Source organism: Astatotilapia calliptera, chromosome 3, assembly GCF_900246225.1.
Source record: "Astatotilapia calliptera chromosome 3, fAstCal1.2, whole genome shotgun sequence".
In the NCBI taxonomy this organism is placed as follows: domain Eukaryota; kingdom Metazoa; phylum Chordata; class Actinopteri; order Cichliformes; family Cichlidae; genus Astatotilapia; species Astatotilapia calliptera.
In genome coordinates this window covers 20,643,384-20,663,153 of record NC_039304.1, presented here as the reverse complement: position 1 = coordinate 20,663,153, position 19,770 = coordinate 20,643,384, and the positions used below count along the sequence as shown (strand labels likewise).

Here is a 19,770-nt window from a genome sequence, read left to right as displayed (position 1 = left end):
TCCGCCTGTCTATTTAATCCACTACTCCTCTTAACTTCTATTGTGTTTTGTACCCTATATAAATGTCTCCCTTTTGTTTCATTATCTCATTTGCCAGAAGTTCTTACTTTCTGTCCAAACTATACTTTTCCCTTCAGATTCTGACAGTGGTATCTGTACATCTATATCAACTTTTTTAACAGCTGCTTTAGCCAACCTATCTGCTCTTTCAGTGGCGGTCCTAGCCTGTTTGGTGCCCTGAGCGAACACCCCCCCTCTATATGTATATATGTATATATATATACATATATATATATATATATACACATATGTGAAACAGGCTCTTTGATTATAATGATGTGATGTGTAAACCTCTAAACTGAATAAATAAATTGTTTTCATGGTTATTTATCCCGAATATTGTCTCAGTATGTCTGATACAAAAGAGAAAGTGGAAACTATCAGGACAGAGTTTTGGTATGATTGTGTAACTGTGTAATCATGCGTATGTACATCTGGATAATGACACAAACTAGTGTGTGGCGCTTCACTTTTTTAAAAACCTAAAAGATAGATATCAGATTATAGGATCTGTAGTGTTGTTTATTTATATTATGGTACTTATCATTTGTGATATTTATTACTGTATGCATACTTTATTAGAAGAGATGAGATTTAAAAAATCTCTTCCTTGCTGGTTCCATCGAAGAAGAAATGCTCAAGAAACTATGTAGCACGTACGTAATCCAATTCCACAACACAGTGTGATGGGGAGTCAGCTGTGTTTTGCTGCCCATTTTATTTCGAATCTGGCGCGAACCGGCGAGCCAGTTCCTGAATCAGTCACGTGGTACGGACTGCCCGCGAGGCCTCGAACGTCACTGCATACGTAATCAAAGCAAGCTTCGACACGCGCTTCACAAAAACTTCCCCGAGATTACACGACACAGGTATCGAAGCTTCGACACACAGGACACATCACTACACACTTCATCGGTAAGGCAAGGCTCCAGTCTATATCGTTATTTGTGGAATAATAGGATTTACTCAGCTGTACTGTTTCAGTAGAAGAGGCGAACTTAGGAGTGCAGCTACAGGAGGGAGTTGCAACTCACTTTTAATGTGTTAGTCTGCGTCAGTATTATTTGCCAAAGAACATGGACGCTGGAGTGGGTTTTACGAAGTACATGTATGAGACAAGAGTTCATTTATAAGTCTATGACGACTGAAAACCGCAGGATACGCTTCCTGCTTTGTTTTGTGTGTGCGTATGACTGTACATGTGTGTTTTTGAGCATGCTAAGAAATTGTGCATTCCTAATGAATTACTGCTCCCATAACAATATGTGGGAAATTATAATCCGATAGTGACAGTATCAGATAGTTTATAGTCAGATACTTTATGGTCAGAAGAAACAGGTGTTATGAGATAATAAAAGACACATTCTCCCATACTTGAGAAATTCTTTTGTTAGAATTTTTTTTAAATAATTTAGCTATAACAGTCGTAATAATAGTAATAATGATCATTTATACCAAGTGAAATAAAATATTTAAAAATCATCAGAGCCACATGCTTTGTGTTTTTACTGGAATTGTCTGTGGATTAAAAAAAAAAAGCTGTTTTTTGGGTTTTTTTTCATGTGACAAACTATGTCTGAAGTACAGTAATGTACAATTTTCACCGAAGAAGGATTGGCTGTCAGCGAGTCGTTTGGCGCCAAAAAGATAAACAAGTCGTGCTTTTTCGCGGCAAAACATCCATACAGAGCGCGCGTTGCAACGCATGACTAGCGTCAGAGGCGGCGCAAAACTTTTAGCCAATCAGATTTGGAGATACAAGCTCTTCGTCCTCGCCACCCTCCCCCCATCCCCCGAAACTGGAGATCCAGCTGCTGACATCAGTCTTTAACCGTTTCTTTTAGTGATGGGAAATCCGGCTCTTTTTAGAGAACCGACTCCTTCGGCTTGACTCACTAAAAAGACCCTCCTTTTAAAGGGAAACAACACAAAACACTGCAAACCACAACACAATAAAATATAAATTAAAATATGCAAAAACCAAAGATGCACGTTCTCTGTGATGATTTTTTTTTGGAAGAGTGTTTTCCTGCTTGGAATTGCATACATAGGATTCAGTGCATGAATAAACTTTCTGAATCCTTTATCATCCACAACTGATGATAAAGGATTCAGAAACTTTTATAAGACAGAAAACTCCTATCAGACTTTTCATGCTGAATAATGATAAATATTCAGCATTGAGTTCTGTCTTGCTGGGGGTCACAGACTTCTGCAAAAACTGTCTAATAGGGCTTTGGAGTTGAAGTAACGCCGCAATGCATTGTGGGATCGCGGCACCATTTGAGAAGGCCACGAATCAAAACAAACACACTGTGTTGGAAGGTATACTGCCAGAACCATGCTTAAAAGCAGCTCAAAAGTCAAAGGACTGTATCGAGACCAATTGTGCCCGGACGCCAAGAGACGGTACTTGGAAAAAATAGCATGCATTGGTAATGTGGACCCGTATGAAATACGGCAGTGGAGTAGAAACCCTGAAGACCTACCGCCATTGTCCTACCCTGATACCTTCTCATACCTTGTCTGTGGAGTCAGCGCATACACGGCGAATCATTTTTGGAATTATAAATCCCTGGAGGCGCACATCCAATCCACAAACGGTTGGGTACAAGATTTGGCTGTTTTTAAGCCTCCACATTGTGAGTAGATTGACCATATGACCAAGATACAGCCAGAGGTTGCACATAACATTGACTTCTCCTCAGCAGCTGCCCCAAAAATTGCTCTAGATGAAAACATAAACACACCGTCTGCAGTGAAAGGCAAAAGGAGCCGTCCACAAAAAAGGCAAATTCCACTTGCTACTCTGGAGGAGTTGTCACCGATAAGCTACTCCATAAACAGAACATAGTTCTGCTGCATCACACATTAGGATGTTTGTTCTAATTTTCTATGACCTCAGCACATTGAAAATAAAGCTAAAAGCCTATAAAGAGCAATATGAATTTCTTTAGAACTTACCGGAATGAAAATGTGACACCAACAAAAAATGATGGCAGAGAACTCGATATCAGCTCGTCTCGCCGCTGCTATCCAAGCCTGACGTCTTCGTTTGGTAACATCAGATATATGAGATCCCTCACGTTGCTTCCAGGAGGGGAACTCATTTTCTTTACTATACTTTTCTAATGTGATGATGTTGTTGCCCCTGGCTTTCTCTCTCTCTCCCTCCTGCTCTGTTCCTGTGCTACCTCGAGTGTAACTCCCCCCTCTGCTCAGCCCAAACACAAGGCTCACGTGCGACGTGAAGCGAAAAAAGTGAGAGAAAGGATAGGGGGGAAAAAAACCACAGCTCCCGTCATTCACTTCAAAGAGCCGGCTCTAATAGCCGTTTCGTTCGCAACCGTCACATCACTAGTTTCTTTGTATGAGACAAAAGAGTTCATTTATAAGTCGTATGATTGTACATGTGTGTATTTTTGAGCATGCTAAGCATTCCTAATGAATTTACATTAGGAAAATTCAAAAAAATACATAAATTACAACTCAAATTTTAATCACAAACCCATCTTCTGAGCTAGGCAAGGCTCCACAGCAGGCTGGGAGTCAGGACCATCAACAAAGTACAGCGAAATATTTAATTTACACAGTGTCCCTAAAATTGCTCACATCTCAATGGATTTTGGCTGATTATCTTAGGAACTTAGGAACTTCCTGTGAGTGGTGAAAAGGCTGGTGATGATTTTCATGTCTTCTTATGTTTACAGAAGCAGTTAAAAGCTATATCTGCTGCCATACAAGAGAAGCATCATGGTTCAAGCCAAGTTCTGGGTAATGACTAAGCACTTTGACGGCTTCCCAAAAAACAGTGACTTTGAGCTGAAGGTGGAGGAGCTCCCTGAGCCCACAGATGGAGGTAGGACTTTGTTGTTGTTTTTTTTCTCTCTGATAGGACAGAAAAGACCCCCCCCCCACACACACACACACACACACACACACACATATTTATTTTGTCAAATAAATGTGTGTACCTTTGTTTGCAGAGGTGCTTCTGGAAGCTGTGTTTCTCAGTGTCGACCCGTACATGAGGTGAGTAGAGAGCAGAACCACATACACTGAATCATTTTCATAGCAATGCTACGTTTAGCTCGCTTTTACACAGATGAAAATGTAATTCAAAATGTATTCGACTATATTGTAACACACTGCTTGTTTCATCAGGCCGTTCAGCAGAGTTAGCATGAAGGAAGGAGATGTGATGATTGGAACTCAGGTGGCCAAGTAAGAAACACAAACAGTCCAGCACACGGGGAAAGCTTTTATCCTCGGTGATGTGCATGCCTGATGTTTACTGAAAAAGAACGCGGCCTTCATCTGCTGCTAATGACCAAAGACTTTGTGTCATTCCTCACTGACTCGAGAGTAAAAACAGATGTTGAGACATTGAGTTTGTAGCACTGAGAACACATCTGCTTCGGCAGTCAGTTTTCCACACAAAGCAATGTCACACAGAGGAAAAGCTAACATGTGATAACATGAACTAATATTGCAGAAATACACATACCGATTGTACAGGTGCTTATCAGTGCTCAGTCTGGTATTTGAGTAACAAATACCTGATAAACCTCTAGACTTATAATCTACAGTTTAATTTTGCGTTTTCAGCAACTAGCATTATCAAATTATCATCTCAATGAGAAGCTTTTTAATGTGATTATTATGTTGTTGTTTTCCTTTAGAGTGATCCAGAGTAAAAATCCAGCGTTTCCTGTGGGAAGCCACGTTGTGAGTGACAGTGGGTGGAGAACCCACACAATCAGTAATGGGACCGGCCTCACTCCCATCCTGCCTGAGTGGCCTAAAGATGTGTCCCTGTCTCTGGCTCTGGGTGCCATCGGGATGCCCGGGTAAGACAGATTTAAGTAACCTGCAAAGTCATTTTCTATTGGATGTTAAATCATGGCAGGATGTTCTGACTTTTCCAGCAGTTATTAGGTTGAAAATTGCAACCAAATAAAAGCATTAAAAATCAAAAAACAAGTAACAGTAAGACGTGAGTGATTTTATAGAGAAATATTTACATAAAATAGTCTTCTTTTAAGACAGTAAGAGGACAAACCCCAGATGTTTTCTCCTGTTGATGAGCTGAAGCAGAGTTTCTAAGCAGTTATTTTTGTGGGTATAATTAATATGGAAATCAAAGAGGCAACAGCTGGATTTACTGTTTCTGTCTCTCTGCAGACTGACGGCTGTTTATGGGATAGAAGACGTGTTGGGTCTAAAGGAGGGTGAGACCCTGCTGGTGAACGCTGCAGCTGGAGCGGTGGGCTCCGTGGTGGGACAGATCGCCAAGATCAAGGGCTGTAAGGTGGTGGGCTCGACAGGCTCTGATGCCAAAGTGGTTTTTCTCAAAGAGCTGGGATTTGATGAGGCCTTCAACTACAAAACTGTGGGTTCCCTGGAGGAGGCTCTGAGGAAGGCTTCACCTGAAGGATACGATTGCTTGTTTGAAAATGTGAGCATTTGTGATGTTAAATTGCAAAGCTTTGTGTTTTTGAGTGACAGCAGATTACCGCTTTTTGGCAAGTGATTGAAACTCCACGTGCCGCCATGACCACCCCGTTTCCCTAAATGTAAAATGTCCAGTCTCTCCCAAACTTTGCAGGCATGAGTCGAAAGTCAAGTTCGGAAATGTTTGATATGCGATTTGTCAGTAATGGTTAGAGCGCCACCTAATGGGACAATGATAATCATCATTGACTTCGATCAATGTCACATCAGATCGAAAATGCTGGGTGTAGGTGTTGGGCGTGGCTCGACGCGACGGGGTGCGAGGGCCCTCATAACGCTGCTTGCAGCTTTAATTTGTTTTTGTTTGTTTGTTTGTTGTTGTTTTTAGGTGGGAGGATCTTTTGCAACTGTTGCCCTGGAGCAGATGAAGAACTGTGGAAGAATAGCTGTGTGTGGAAGTATCTCCACCTACAATGACAGTACACCGCAGACAGGTGAGGATAGCAGGCATCATTTTTTATAGAGTTGTAAAAACTCTGTCATTGTGGTATTCATTTTTTTTATGAGACAGTTAATGATGTCATGTTTTCTAAAAACAAATAGATCCTAATGCTTTCATCAATTAACTTAATTCCTTCTTATAATCAGAAATGCAGTTAATACACCCATTAAAATTTCTCATGTATTATTGTTGTTTTCCACTAGAGGGAGACATTGCACTACTGAAGTGTGCTTTAAAAGCTGTGGAGGCACACAGAGTTATTTTAGATATGGATTGTAGTTTCCTTGCTGTGAAATATGTTTTATATTTTTCTCTCTTTAATGACCTGTGTTTTAGGTCCGTATCCCTACTTCACTATGATCATAAAGGAGCTGAAGATGGAGGGATTTATGCAAAGCAGCAGGCAGCACAAGCACCCTGAGACCCTCAAGAGACTGTTAGCATGGGTGAAAGAGGTTAGTGTGAGCCTTTCCTTTAAGTAAAGATGTAAACATCAGTTCCCCATGTTTCTGTTGTGATGTATTGTATTTGTGATGTGTGTATTGTGCGTCCACAGGGCAAACTGCAGTGTCGGGAGCACGTCACAAAAGGCTTTGAAAACATGCCGGCTGCTTTTATGGGAATGATGCAGGGAGAAAACATCGGCAAGGCCGTCGTCGCAGTCTGAAGAGTTCAATGCAAGAGAGCCAGCATTACTAATAACTGCCATTATTACACAATCTATCAATTAATGAAGAATCGAGCAATCACCATAACAGAATCATTTCACATTAACATTTCGCTTGTTTTTCTTGTTTTGTTTTGTTTTTTTAGTGTATTGGTACTCATCGAAACAGCAGTCGAGTCACTTTAATCATTCAAAGAAATGTGATTTCTAGTCAGAAATCAGTCGTTCATAACGAATTGTTAGTTAAATCTGAACTATTACATTGAAATTGTGATTGTAGTTTACATTTAGACGTTTTGTGTAGCACCACCATCTTCACCATTCAGCGACTGAAACCTGAATGAAATTTTACTCAAGAAAAAGGAAATTGGTCAAAGGACATCATTCTGTTACGATCAGTGCAGATGTGTGGCTGCTACGTGTACACATTATTTACTGCAGAATGATTAACCGCATGCTTTGTGTTTACTGGACCTTTCTGTGTATAAAGTTGTTGTTTTTTTGTTTTTTCTTTGTTTGGTTTTTTTCCTTGTGAAACAACAATTCTGTGGCTTGCTATACAGTATGAATCTGATGTTTGCAGGTTCTGCTTCTTGGGACTCCCATATCAAAGGCAAGAGCAACTTACATCCCAGCTTGTTTTCCACTAAAGCGTTACTTGTTGAAATATGATTTTGCAGTACGTGTGCAGCTCATCTCTGCACAGGCAAGCACAAAAGTTAGTAAGTACACTAAAGTATAGTTGTTTGAATGATTTCTTTCCATCTGTATTGAAGTAATCAAATTACAACTCAGATTTTAATCACAAACTCATCTTCTGAGCTGGGCAAGGCTCTGCAGGAGGCTGAGTCAGGACCATCAACAAAGTGCAGCAAAATATTTAATTTACAGTGTCCCCAGAAATCACTTGCATCTCAATAAATTTTGGCTGATTATCTTAGGAACTTATTCCCCATAAAATTCAAAACTATTTAATAACTTTAAAGCTTGATTTTGGTGATTTGCAGCAGAAAATATGTTGAGGTTCAAATTTCAAGCTTTAAAACATCTATTGCACATTTCAACATGAAAGTGCCAGATCCCATCCTACTTTTATTCAGTGGTATTTATATCAGACTCTTCACAACAACAGTTACCCCAAGATGCTTTATATTTTAAGGTAAATATAACCGATATCAACTACGCACTGTCACATGACCCACGTCAGCTGATTTGAGGTCCCTCTCCTGATTTGCTCCTTCCAAGTCGCGGCAAGGATGAAAACCGGCTGTGGAGGGATACTTCCGGGTTCGTCGCCTCCCTTGGCTGTAAGCTAACGGCATTGTAAAAAAAGCGTTTCTCCCCTCAGTTCGTCTATAAAATCTTATCACCTTAGCGGTGAGTGTCCTTAACATCTACCAAAAACAACGTTTTAGTTGTCAGTAACGAGTCGATCGTTTCCGCGATTAAAACTACTTCATTTGGTGCGTTCCCACCGCGAGCAGAACTCCGGTTCGAAAACTGCTGTTTTTTAACACTTTTATTTATTTAAGCACTTAAATGGGTTTTCTATGAAACAAATTGCAATTGACTGATTATTGTTATATGTTGCCTTGAATTCGGCGATGCTGTCTGTTTCTTTATTGTCGTTTTTGTATTTGTTTGTAGTGAACGCTACTGGAATGTATATATTATGCTACGTAGCCAAAATGATTAATAATTTAACCATTGTACCTTTGTGAAATATGATGATGATTCACATTGTTGCACAGAATTACAGTAAAAATGATTTGTTGAACTTGATGTGCTAATGGGCATTTTTCTGGCCTACAGGTCAGGGTTTTTTTTCCCCACACTGAATCGATCATTTTCATATTGAAGTGGCGAGCCGGTAGGACCATTCTTTTCCCCTCTTTTCACCCAGTTTGCAGTCTTTTGATTACGGACCTATTTTGCCCATTACATGAAGCTGGACCCTAAGGAGGAGTTCCTTAAAATTGAACTTGAAAAGAAACTTCAAAAAAAGGACCGAAAGGACTCTTGCACAGAGAATCACAACATTAGTTATTAATTAATTGTGGTACATTTATTTTGTGTTTTGTATTTATTATTTTGTTCCATTTCCCCTTTCCCCCCATTTATTCAATATATTTTGGGGTTTTCAAAAATATAATTTGCATTCTCTGGTCTCGTCATTCACACCATCTAGGCTCCATACAGAACTATTTCTTCTGCGCGTCAGTCAGTAAACTCACCAATTGCAATAAAACTAGCCCTTATCTAACTTTGCGTTACATAAAGACTACAATAATACAGAGAAACCCTTAATCAGACGAGCGAGCACTTGGGTGACAGTGGGAAGGAAAACTCCCTCTTAACAGGAAGGAACCGCTGGCAAAACCAGGTACAGGATGGAGCAACCATCTGTCCCTGCCATTTAGGGGTGATGAGAGGAAGACTGGACAAAAGACACCCTGTGAAGAGAGCCAGAGATTAATAATAAATAATGATGAAATGCAAAGGTGTATTTAAAAAAAAATACATGAAGAAAAAACACTCAGTCCATCATGGGAATCTGTCGCTGACTGCGTGTAGAGTGAAGAAAAGGACCTAAGCGCTGACACAGAGGGAGATGAAAAAAGGGTTTAAACAAAGTGAGCTGTTTATTATAGGCTGGTTTTGGTTTAAACCCTTTTATTCGACAAGAATACCAAAAAAAAAAAAAAAAGCGAAAGCAAGTAGTGCGAAAACTAAACTCAAAGACTGGGAAAGTCCTACGAGAAGCGTCAACTTAATAGGATGGTTAAGACTGCCATGAGGATTGTTGGTGCCCCTCTCTCATCTCTGGAGGAGATCTACAAACAGCGCTGCATATGCAGAGCTATCTCCATCATCAGAGACCCCCACCACCCCTCGCATGGCCTGTTCTCCATCAGCTGCAGAACCACCAGGATGCTGGATTGCACAAGCCGTGAGAATGATAAACGGACTCTGCCCCCCATCCCACCCACACAGCCATTCACACAGCTACACTGTGAGGTCCACAAACGGACTGTAATGCTCCCTACCTACACACGCACACACGTACACACGTACAATACACTCCCCAGATACACACACGACCTAATTTAATCATCCCCTTCCGTGAAAGGACTGCTGCTATCCACCCGAATGAATGTGAGTTGAGTTTGTTTTAGAATTTAGATTTTATGTTATTTATCCATAACTATTGTTGCAATTCATTACTGCCTTTTACTGCTCTTTTTAAACGTATTCTTTTTAAACTGCATTATTTATTGCACTGTATTGTTTATTGCACCGTAGAGGCTGGTGAGAAACAGTATTTCATTTCAGGCTGGGTAACACCATACGAAATAACAATAAACTTCTTTTTGAGTCTTATTGAGTCAAACTAATAATAATACTAGAACTTAACATCCTTTCAATATAATATAAGAAATCACAAATACAAAAATAAACACAAAATGCTGGGTCCTGACAAAATCCCCCAGCGGCCTTGACGAATTGCAGCGTAACTAACAGAGGAGTCGGGGTCAGCTGATCCAGGACTAACTGTATGTTTTATCAAAAAAGAAAGTTTTAAGTCTAATCTTGATGGTAGAGAGGGTGTCTGTCTCCTGAATCCAAACTGAGAGCTGCTTCCACAGAAGAGGGGCCTGAAAGCTGAAGGCTCTGCCTCCCATTCTACTTTTAAATCTATTGAGAGCATGTAACCAACACTTCTCTTTAAAGTTAGTCTTCACCCAGTGCAGTGAAACTGGCTGCCAAACTGATGGCTGGCTTGCCATCCAGAAAGCTGGAGAAACTTAGTTTGTTCATTTTTATGTTTCCATCTGGGATTTCAGCAAAAGCTTTTGCATATTAATGCGCTCTGGTATGTGCTCTGATATTAGCAGTATAAACTGAAATTGACTGAAGGCGGAGGGGAGAGTTTGTTGAAGGAAACCTGCCAGAGAGCAGGTTAAGATCACAGATTGTGTTACCTTGGTAACTGGCACAGGGTTTAAGCGAGATATCTTTGTCAGGAAAAAACAAAAAGCCATAGTTTCCTTAATCTCAGGGTTTTTGTTTTTTCACGAAACACTGCTTTGTAACCCTGGGGTCCGTTCTTCGTACCTCGCTTACTACATCCAAGATCAAATGACACATCCAAGATCAAATCATCGCGCTAACTTTGAGCTCGCTATTCCAGTTCTCCGAACACACCTGTTGTTGACGATTAGTATAGCTGGATGAAGTAATGTGAGATCACTGGGTGGCTTAACAGGGGCTACGCATCGATAGTAGAAACATTGATCGGCAACCCTTTGATTGATCGGCGAAAATGTCGAAGGAGCGCGCTCGGTATTTTTCGACAGCAGAGCAAGAACTCTTGAGTGAGGGATTTCAGGAGTTTCAGAGTTTAATCAGAACGCAAGGGAACACTGCAAAGGCTGCAAAAGCAAGGAGAGAGGGCTGGCAGAAAGTTGCTGACAAATTAAACTCCTAAGTAATTTAATAATAATAATAATAATGGATTGGATTGATATAGCGCTTTTCAAGGCACCCAAAGCGCTTTACAATGCCACTATTCATTCACTCTCACAGTGGAGGCAGCTACGGTTGTAGCCACAGCTGCCCTGGGGCAGACTGACTGAAGCCAGGCTGCCATATCGTGCCATCGGCCCCTCTGGCCAACACCAGTAGGCGGTAGGGTAAATTTATTATATTATATTATATTATATTATATTATATTATATTATATTATATTATATTATATTATATTATATTATATTATATCCTCTTTCACATTAGAGCCACAACAGGACCCACTAGAACATGGGAACAAGCAAAAGTGAAATATAAGAATATTCTACAGAATGGTAATATTTATCACTTATATTGCTTTTCGTCTCTTGAAAAGAGACCCTGAAATAATCTGTTTGTTTGTTTATAACAGCAACGAAGAAAAGGGCAGAGCAAAAAAAAAGACAGGTGGTGGTCCTGCACCCCCTCATCAACAAGTTGGTTAAGTAAATAATACCCTCACGGGAATATCGATATCTCTCTATGAGCACACTGTCGCGCTGAGCTAAAGGATCCTGTCTGTCCCGCAATATACGCTGAATTCTGAGGACTCTCCTTATCAATCTTGCACCTTCCGCAATGGGTGGCTCGCGTAAACGGACAGGACATGGCTGCGACAGGCTTCCCAAATCCACCTTCGCTTTTATAGCCGTGGTCTCTCATCTTGATTACACGAAGTAATTTACTATTACTACGGTACTCTAAAATATGAATTACATCTGGAATAATCAAATACATGAAATAGAATGATTAATGGTACATTTCCCTTTTTTTAGGAAATGACCTGTATGTATCTGTGTGGAATCAATAAAAGGGTCAAGTGCTGCATTATCTTTAGTTACATTGATAACATTTATTTATGGAAAAACAGTGGTAAAATATCGCTGTTGCTTTCGTATAAATGAAGCGGACATACCTGAGTGGCCGCGATCTAATCCTGTTTACATAAAGTAAACCTGCTCCCGAGCAGCTCTGTTGCTATGACAGCAAGTCGCGGATGAGCTTCGGGGAACCGAACGATCCAAGATCACGCGAAATCGTCAACAATCTAATCCAGCTAACTTACTTAGCGAGGTACGAAGAACGGACCCCTGAGCATTAAAAGTCAAACCTCTGATATATATTTCTTTTTTGTTGTTGTTGTTGAAAACAACAAAATGTGGTTTAGAACTAGAAGATTTAGATTTACAGACTTCAAAACTTGGCAAGAACAGAGTTTTGTTTTGTTTTTAAGTAAAGGATTTAAAGCTGCTTTTATCTGCTTCCTTATTAACAAGGAGTCGCCACAGTGGGTAGCTCCATGTGTTTGACCTGAATAGATACATAAATAGTTACAGGTCAAATTTGATTCTAGAGCACACTGAATGTCTAGGAAAAATGTGTTTTTGTGTCTTTTGGTACTTTAGGAAAGGTCATAAAATTTCAGAATAAAAAAAATGTAACTATTTTTTACTGCTGTCAAATTTCAAAGATGGCTCAAATTTAACCCGAACAGTATGTAAAAGTTAAAGTAAATATCTTGAACCTTATTGGCAGGGTACCCTCTCTCACAGCTCAGAAGGTGTGCACAATACTTTTAGCCAATCAGATTTAGGAATAAAAGAACGTCTCCTGCCATGTCTTCTTTTAAGCTTTCACAAACCTGTCTCTGCCCACTTCCACCCACACGGACCCCACATCTTCTACTATTTCTGTGAGAAGAGAGGCGACTGGTGAGTTCCAGCTATAGAAGGTAGAGAGCTGTTAGTGAAATGCATTAAATACTATTTTTCTGGATCAGGTGACGCTGAAGAGAAGTAGCAAACAGACGCAGGGATTAGTTATCACTTTTAAGCCTTTGCCTAAGCCATTATCTCGCTACCGACCATAAAATATTTGATACAACAGTTTAATGGCCCATTGTATTGTTTCACCATTGTTTAATTAAAACACAAAGAAAGTATACGTTCACTGTGGTTCTAAAGTCTGAAACTCAAACGCATTAAACTTTAGACTTCTCCTTTTTTCTTCGTTTCTTGGGAAAGAAAGATCCTTCCTGTTTTTAAGTGTGCATACTTGTATGTGAATGGACACCACTCTCTTTCTACTCCCAGCACTCAAAGAACTTGTGTGTGAATGTTTGTGTTTGTGTGATAAAGATGTCTGCATTTCATTTGAATTGTTCTTATAACCACAGCTAGGTCACTCATCAACTCTAAACTAGAAAATGATTTGTGCTGTTTGATGCTCACCACAGCTAAACGTCACAGAGTGAACGTCACACTTCAGGTTTTATTCAGCTCTATTTTGCACAGCGCTGGATGACTCAGCACTTTCATGTCTGTTGATAACAGTGACGGGCAATATTTCTTTACAGCGGCCATAAAAAAAGAAGAATCATGGTGAAAGCTAAGTCATGGGTAATGACTCAGCACTTTGACGGCTTCCCAAAGAAAAGTGACTTTGGGCTGAAGGTGGAGGAGCTCCCTGAGCCCAAAGATGGAGGTACGTCTTTCTTCTTTCTCTCTACAGGAGAGCACCTTCTTCAGTTTTTGTCAAACATTAAGCATCGAGCACTTTAAATGAGTTTAGTTTTGTTTACAGAGGTGCTGTTGGAAGCTGTGTTTCTCAGTGTCGACCCGTACATGAGGTGATCAGAGAGCAGCGTCACTCATTACTGAACTACTTTAATGCTCCTGATATAAATGCATATTGTAACACACCGCTGGTCCCAACAGGCCCTTCAGCAAAACCCACATGAAGGAGGGAGATGTGATGATCGGAGGTCAGGTGGCCAAGTAAGAAACACAAACACACCTGCACACAGAAAACTTGCATGATGTGCTGTGATGTGTACGTTTACTGACACAGTCTGTATCTGCTGTTAATAACACAGCGACATAAACCCTCTGATAAGTAAAGTTCCTGTGAAGTCTCAAGCTGAACATGAAAAGAAACACTGAAACTTTCTGGCCTGATTAACAGCTGAAATCATAGAAGAATCTGAGAAGACAACTGTACCTTTACTTTGTTGCTTTAACATTTAGTGTATATCATTTTTCTATGCCAGGGATTCAAAAATGCAGATAATAAAAGAAACACAGATTCCTACTGCTATGCTTGCTTGGGGAGCAGATTAAATTGATTGAAATGTCGGGATTAATGTGAAAAAGCACAAAATCACGCTGATGACCAGGTAACTTCAAGACTTTGTTACAAAGACAAACTTGAAACAAAGACGCCCACCACCAAAATTAATATTTGCACAGATTAATTTTGTGTTCTGACTGTTTGCAAACTGAATTATCCCAGTGACAGGACAGACTGAAGTGAAAACAGGTGAAAGCTTTTTTGTTTTTTTTTAATATTATGTTACTGTTTTCCTTTAGAGTGATCCAGAGTAAAAATCCAGCGTTTCCTGTGGGAAGCCACGTTGTGAGTGACAGCGGGTGGAGAACCCACACGCTCAGTGATGGGACCGGCCTCACTCCCATCCTGTCCGAGTGGCCTAAAGATGTGTCCCTGTCTCTGGCTCTGGGTGCCATCGGGATGCCCGGGTAAGACAGATTTAAGTAACCTGCATGGATCATAGTCACTTTCTATTGGATGTTAAATCGTGGCAGGATGTTCTGACTTTTCCAGCAGATAGATCGATGTGAAGTTTTATCAGCTGAATCTTAAATGTAAACTAAAAGCATTTGAGAAATTCATCTTAGTGATGTAATACTTTCCTTTTAAGTGTTTGTAAGGTGTTTAAGAGGTCAGCTAAACATGGTAATAGACACCAGAGTAAGTAATGAGCAGGAAATAGTTTTATTTTAAGAATATAAATATATGTAAGTGGCTAACTCCAGATGTTTTGCTGATGAGCTGAAGCAGAGTTTGTAAGCAGTGATCTTTGTGGATATAATTAATCTGGCAATCAAAGAGGCAACAGCTGGATTTACTGTTTCTGTTTCTCTGCAGGCTGACGGCTGTTTATGGGATAGAAGACGTGTTGGGTCTAAAGGAGGGTGAGACCCTGCTGGTGAACGCTGCAGCTGGAGCGGTGGGCTCCGTGGTGGGACAGATCGCCAAGATCAAGGGCTGTAAGGTGGTGGGCTCGGCAGGCTCTGATGCCAAAGTGGCTTACCTCAAAGAGCTGGGATTTGATGAGGTCTTCAACTACAAAACTGTGGGTTCCCTGGAGGAGGCTCTGAGGAAGGCTTCACCTGAAGGATACGACTGCTTCTTTGAAAACGTGAGCAGTGGTGGTGCAGTTTCAAGCTTGTATTTAATATTTAATCATTGCTCTACTCTTCTTTTGCATTCACACTGCATTCCTCACAGCACGTTACAATGCGTGTAAGTGACACTGCTGCTTGGTTTTAGGTGGGAGGCCCTTCGTCAGATGTCGTCCTGCAGCAGATGAAGAACTTCGGAAGAATAGCTGTGTGTGGAAGTATCTCCACCTACAATGACAGCCAACCCCAGACAGGTTTGTTACTGCCCTAACTTACTTTTTATTTTAAAAACTCCTGAGAGTTTTGTTCCTGCTAGGGAACAACCAGGGTTAGTGCACAGACACGACCACCAGGCAGACCACCACATCTGTCTAGCACTTTCAAAACCCTCTTATTGGTTTTTGGTGACCGAAGAGCTCACCCTGATTGGTCAAGGGCGGAGTCCTTCCAGGACATGAACTCTCGCACATAAGGATGATTTCAACATGTAAATTAATCAGAATGTTTTTGGTTTTTTTTGTATGTAATTTGTATAGTATTTTTTTTCTCTCTTATTTCTTTTCTAAATGTACTTGTATATTGTTCACATGTTGAAATAAATTACCAAATACCAAATAAGTGTAAGGCAGGGGTAGGCAACTCCAGGGCTCGAGTGCCGGTGTCCTGCAGGTTTTAGATGTGTCCTTGATCCAACACATCTGATTTAAATGGCTAAATGACCTCCTCAACATGTCTTGAAGTTCTCCACAGGCTGGTAATGAACTAATCATTTGATTCAGGTGGGTTGACACAGGATGATATCTAAAACCTGCAGGACACCGGCCCTCGAGGCCTGGAGTTGCCTACCCCTGGGGCCCGTTCTTCGTACGTCGCTTACTACATCCAAGATCAAATGACACATCCAAGATCAAATCATCGCGCTAACCGTGAGCTCGCTAATCCGGTTCCCCGAACACACCTGCTGTTGACGATTACTACAGCTGGACGCAGGAATGTGACATCACTGGGTGTCGTAAAAGGGGCTACGCATCGATAGTAGAAACATTGATCGGCAACCCGCTGATTGGTCGGCGAAAATGTCCAAGGGGCGTGCTCGGTATTTTCCGGCAGCAGAGCAAGAACTCATGAGTGAGGGATTTCAGGAGTTTCAGAGTTTAATTAAAACGCAAGAGAAAACTGCAAAGGCTGCAAAAGCAAGGAGAGAGGGCTGGCAGGAAGTTGCTGACAAATCAAACTCGTAGGTAATTTAATAATAATAATAATAATGGATTGGGTTTATATAGCGCTTTCCAAGGCACCCAAAGCGCTTTACGATACCACTATTCATTCACTCCCACATTCACACACTGGTGGAGGCAGCTACGGTTGTAGCCAGGCTGCCATATCGCGCCATCGGCCCCTCTGGCCAACACCAGTAGGCGGTAGGGTAGATCTATCATATGACACTATATTGTCCAATATCATATGGCATTATATTATATTATAATATGTTATATTATATCCCCTTTCACATTAGAGCCACAACAGGACCCACAAGAACATGGGAACAAGTAAAAGTGGAATACAGGAGTATTCTACAGAATGGTAATATTTATCTCTTAGATTGCTTTTCGTCTCTTGGCAAGGTAATACTGGCCTGTAATACTCTGTTAGTTTGTTCATAACAGCAACCAAGAAAAGGGCAGAGGAAAAAAAGACAGGTGGTGGTCCTGCACCCCCTCGTCAACAAGTTGGTTAAGTAAATAATACCCTCACGGGAATATCGATATCTCTCTATGAGCACACTGTCGCGCTGAGCTAAAGGATCCTGTCTATCCCGCAATATACGCTGGATTCTGAGGACTCTCCTTATCAATCTTGCACCTTCCACAATGGGTTGGTCGCGTATACGGACAGGACATGGCTGCGACAGGCTTCCCAAATCCACCTTCGCTTTTATAGCCGTGGTCTCTCATCTTGATTACACAAAGTAATTTACTATTACTACTCTGAAATATGAATTACATCTGAAATAATCACATACATGTAATAGAATGTTAATAGTACATTTCCCTTTTTTAGGAAATGACCTGTATGTATCTGTGTGACATCAATAAAAGGATCAAGTGCTGCATTATCTTTAGTTACATTGATAATATTTATTTATGGTGAAACAGTGGAAAAATATCGCTGTTGCTTTCGTATAAATGAAGCGGACATACCTGCGTGGCCGCGATCTAATCCTGTTTACATAAAGTAAACCTGCTCCCGAGCAGGTTTACGCTTACGGCTCTGTTGCTATGACAGCAAGTCCCGGATGAGCTTCGGGGAACCGACTGATCCAGGATCACGCGAAATCGTCAACAATCTAATCCGGCTAACCTACTTAGCGAGGTACGAAGAACGGGCCCCTGGTGTAAGGTGACTCCCAGAAACAGATTAAAAACACAATAAAAGCATGCGATAAGCTATAAGAACTAAAAATCACACTTAAGAATATAATTAAAAGATTAAAAATGACAAAAGCCTACATCTCATGTGAAAAAAGGCAAACCTAAAACAAACCACCCTGGCCCGGGATGACACACACATAACCAGCTACTCCCTGAGGTCATGTGATCAGGGCGTGCTGTCTGTACATTGTTCAAGGCTGAAAACAGTGTGTCCCACACTCTGGTTTTTATGTTCAGCATTTTTGTTGTGAAGCACTTTTGAATAAAAATATCACAACATGCTGTATAGATCAAGTTTTACTGATAATTTGTGAGTCGGCTCTGTGCACGCTGATGAATGATCTCATTCTTGTTGCCAGCTGGGGTGTTCAGAGCTTTCATGACCAAACTTTAGGGATTCATTTGAATTACAGGTATAAAGGTATGTAGATGGTATTAGACTGAAGTGGAACAGTGACCTTTCTGGAGGGGGCCTGGACCCCAAAGGCCCACACACAGCACTGTGAAGAACACAAAATGCATTTAATACACCTGCAACAACTTCTTCTGTATTCATGTGTTTTTTCCACTAGAGGGAGAAGCTGCACTGCTAAAGATCCACAAGTGCTGTGGAGGCACACAGATGGTTATTGTAGACATGAACTGTAGTTTCTGTGAGTGAAAGATGGGTTAAATTTTTCTCTTGAACGGCCTGTGTTTTAGGTCCGTATCCCTACTTCACCATGATCTTTAAGGAGCTGAAGATGGAGGGATTCTTGCAAAGTAGGTGGGAGCACAAGCACCCTGAGACCCTCAAGAGACTGTTAGCATGGGTGAAAGAGGTTAGTGTGAGCCTTTCTTTTAAATAAAGATATAAACATGCTTCCCCATGTTTCTGTTGTGATGTATTGTATTTGTGATCCATTTATTGTGCGTCCACAGGGCAAACTGCAGTGTCGGGAGCACGTCACAAAAGGCTTTGAAAACATGCCGGCTGCTTTTATGGGGATGCTGCAGGGAGAAAACATGGGCAAGGCCGTCGTCGCAGTCTGAAGAGTTCAATGCAAGAGAGCCAGCATTACTAATAACTGCCATTATTACACAATCTAACAATTAATGAAGGATTAATCAATAACTATGGAAAACAATAATTCCACATTAACATTTCAAATTCCTGATTACTTTTATAATCACAATGATATCAAAGATTAAAGCAACTCTGGGATTTAGAAATGTGATTTCTAATCTAAACAGCATTACTTTATAATAAATCATTAAAGCTACATCTGAAACAAACCATCCACAATTGGAAGAGTGAAACTTTTAATCTCTAGAATTGAAAATTTCCTTAAGAAGGAGAAAATGGTGATAACTGTAAGACTTTCACTTTGCTGTGGTGAACAGTGTGGTTCTAGAATCTATTCTCATATTAAAATATCGATATTTTAGTACTTTGGGGTAAATTTGTAGTTTTTCATTAACAGGAACACAGTGAAAAGAAACTATATCATTCGGATCGTCTAAATGGGAAGGAACTACTTCCTCTTACGCCTTTCATAGTCATATGTGAAATACAGCTGTAGAAATGTGTCACAGCCCCTGGCGTGCGCACTCACAACAGTGACTGAGCCTAAACGGAGTCATGTGTGGACGTATTTTACCTCCACAAACAGTCAAGACTTGGTTTGCGATGCATGTGGCATCACAGTGAGGTTTTGTGGCAACACCACTTACCTCGTCAAACACATCAGAGTAAATCATATCACAGAATATGATGAGCTTATGTTGAAGCAAACTGAAGAGGAGGAGAGGGACAGGTGCTGCTAGGGCAAAACAGACATCTCTTGCGGAGTCCTGTAGTGCTGCAGGCAGGCAACATGTTCAAATAGCGCAAAACTTCAGGTTTTT

General features: G+C 40.7%; 2 protein-coding genes across 4 annotated transcripts; both read left to right on the top strand.

Annotated features, from left to right (window-relative positions):
* The first annotated feature begins 852 nt into the window (after window positions 1-852).
* On the top strand, window positions 853-7,189 carry LOC113018893 (prostaglandin reductase 1-like). 2 transcript variants are annotated; one of them, XM_026162305.1, is made up of 9 exons: window positions 853-975; window positions 3,771-3,919; window positions 4,047-4,092; window positions 4,225-4,284; window positions 4,743-4,910; window positions 5,245-5,518; window positions 5,903-6,008; window positions 6,353-6,471; window positions 6,573-7,189. In XM_026162305.1, the coding sequence occupies exons 2-9, from the start codon at window positions 3,814-3,816 to the stop codon at window positions 6,681-6,683; spliced, it is 990 nt and encodes a 329-aa protein (XP_026018090.1). In that variant the 5' UTR covers window positions 853-975; window positions 3,771-3,813; the 3' UTR covers window positions 6,684-7,189. The 2 variants fall into 2 exon arrangements, with proteins under 2 accessions (XP_026018090.1, XP_026018091.1); XM_026162306.1 differs by having other exon boundaries at window positions 878-929.
* A 5,606-nt stretch (window positions 7,190-12,795) lies between these two features.
* Window positions 12,796-19,163, top strand: LOC113018894 (prostaglandin reductase 1-like). 2 transcript variants are annotated; one of them, XM_026162308.1, is made up of 9 exons: window positions 12,796-12,981; window positions 13,606-13,733; window positions 13,833-13,878; window positions 13,967-14,026; window positions 14,618-14,785; window positions 15,195-15,468; window positions 15,600-15,705; window positions 18,586-18,704; window positions 18,805-19,163. In XM_026162308.1, exons 2-9 carry the CDS (start codon window positions 13,628-13,630, stop codon window positions 18,913-18,915), a joined length of 990 nt encoding a protein of 329 aa, XP_026018093.1. In that variant the 5' UTR covers window positions 12,796-12,981; window positions 13,606-13,627; the 3' UTR covers window positions 18,916-19,163. The 2 variants fall into 2 exon arrangements, with proteins under 2 accessions (XP_026018093.1, XP_026018092.1); XM_026162307.1 differs by having other exon boundaries at window positions 12,797-12,961.
* The last annotated feature ends 607 nt before the right edge of the window (window positions 19,164-19,770 follow it).

Bases quoted from the DNA above. Each gene is read 5' to 3' on its own strand.
- LOC113018893 (XM_026162305.1), top strand. From the start codon at position 3,814: ATGGTTCAAGCCAAGTTCTGGGTAATGACTAAGCACTTTGACGGCTTC. The intron at 3,920-4,046 runs GTAGGACTTTGT...CTTTGTTTGCAG, and splicing joins CCCTGAGCCCACAGATGGAG to AGGTGCTTCTGGAAGCTGTG. The intron at 4,093-4,224 runs GTGAGTAGAGAG...TTGTTTCATCAG, and splicing joins AGTGTCGACCCGTACATGAG to GCCGTTCAGCAGAGTTAGCA.
- LOC113018894 (XM_026162308.1), top strand. From the start codon at position 13,628: ATGGTGAAAGCTAAGTCATGGGTAATGACTCAGCACTTTGACGGCTTC. The intron at 13,734-13,832 runs GTACGTCTTTCT...TTTTGTTTACAG, and splicing joins CCCTGAGCCCAAAGATGGAG to AGGTGCTGTTGGAAGCTGTG. The intron at 13,879-13,966 runs GTGATCAGAGAG...TGGTCCCAACAG, and splicing joins AGTGTCGACCCGTACATGAG to GCCCTTCAGCAAAACCCACA.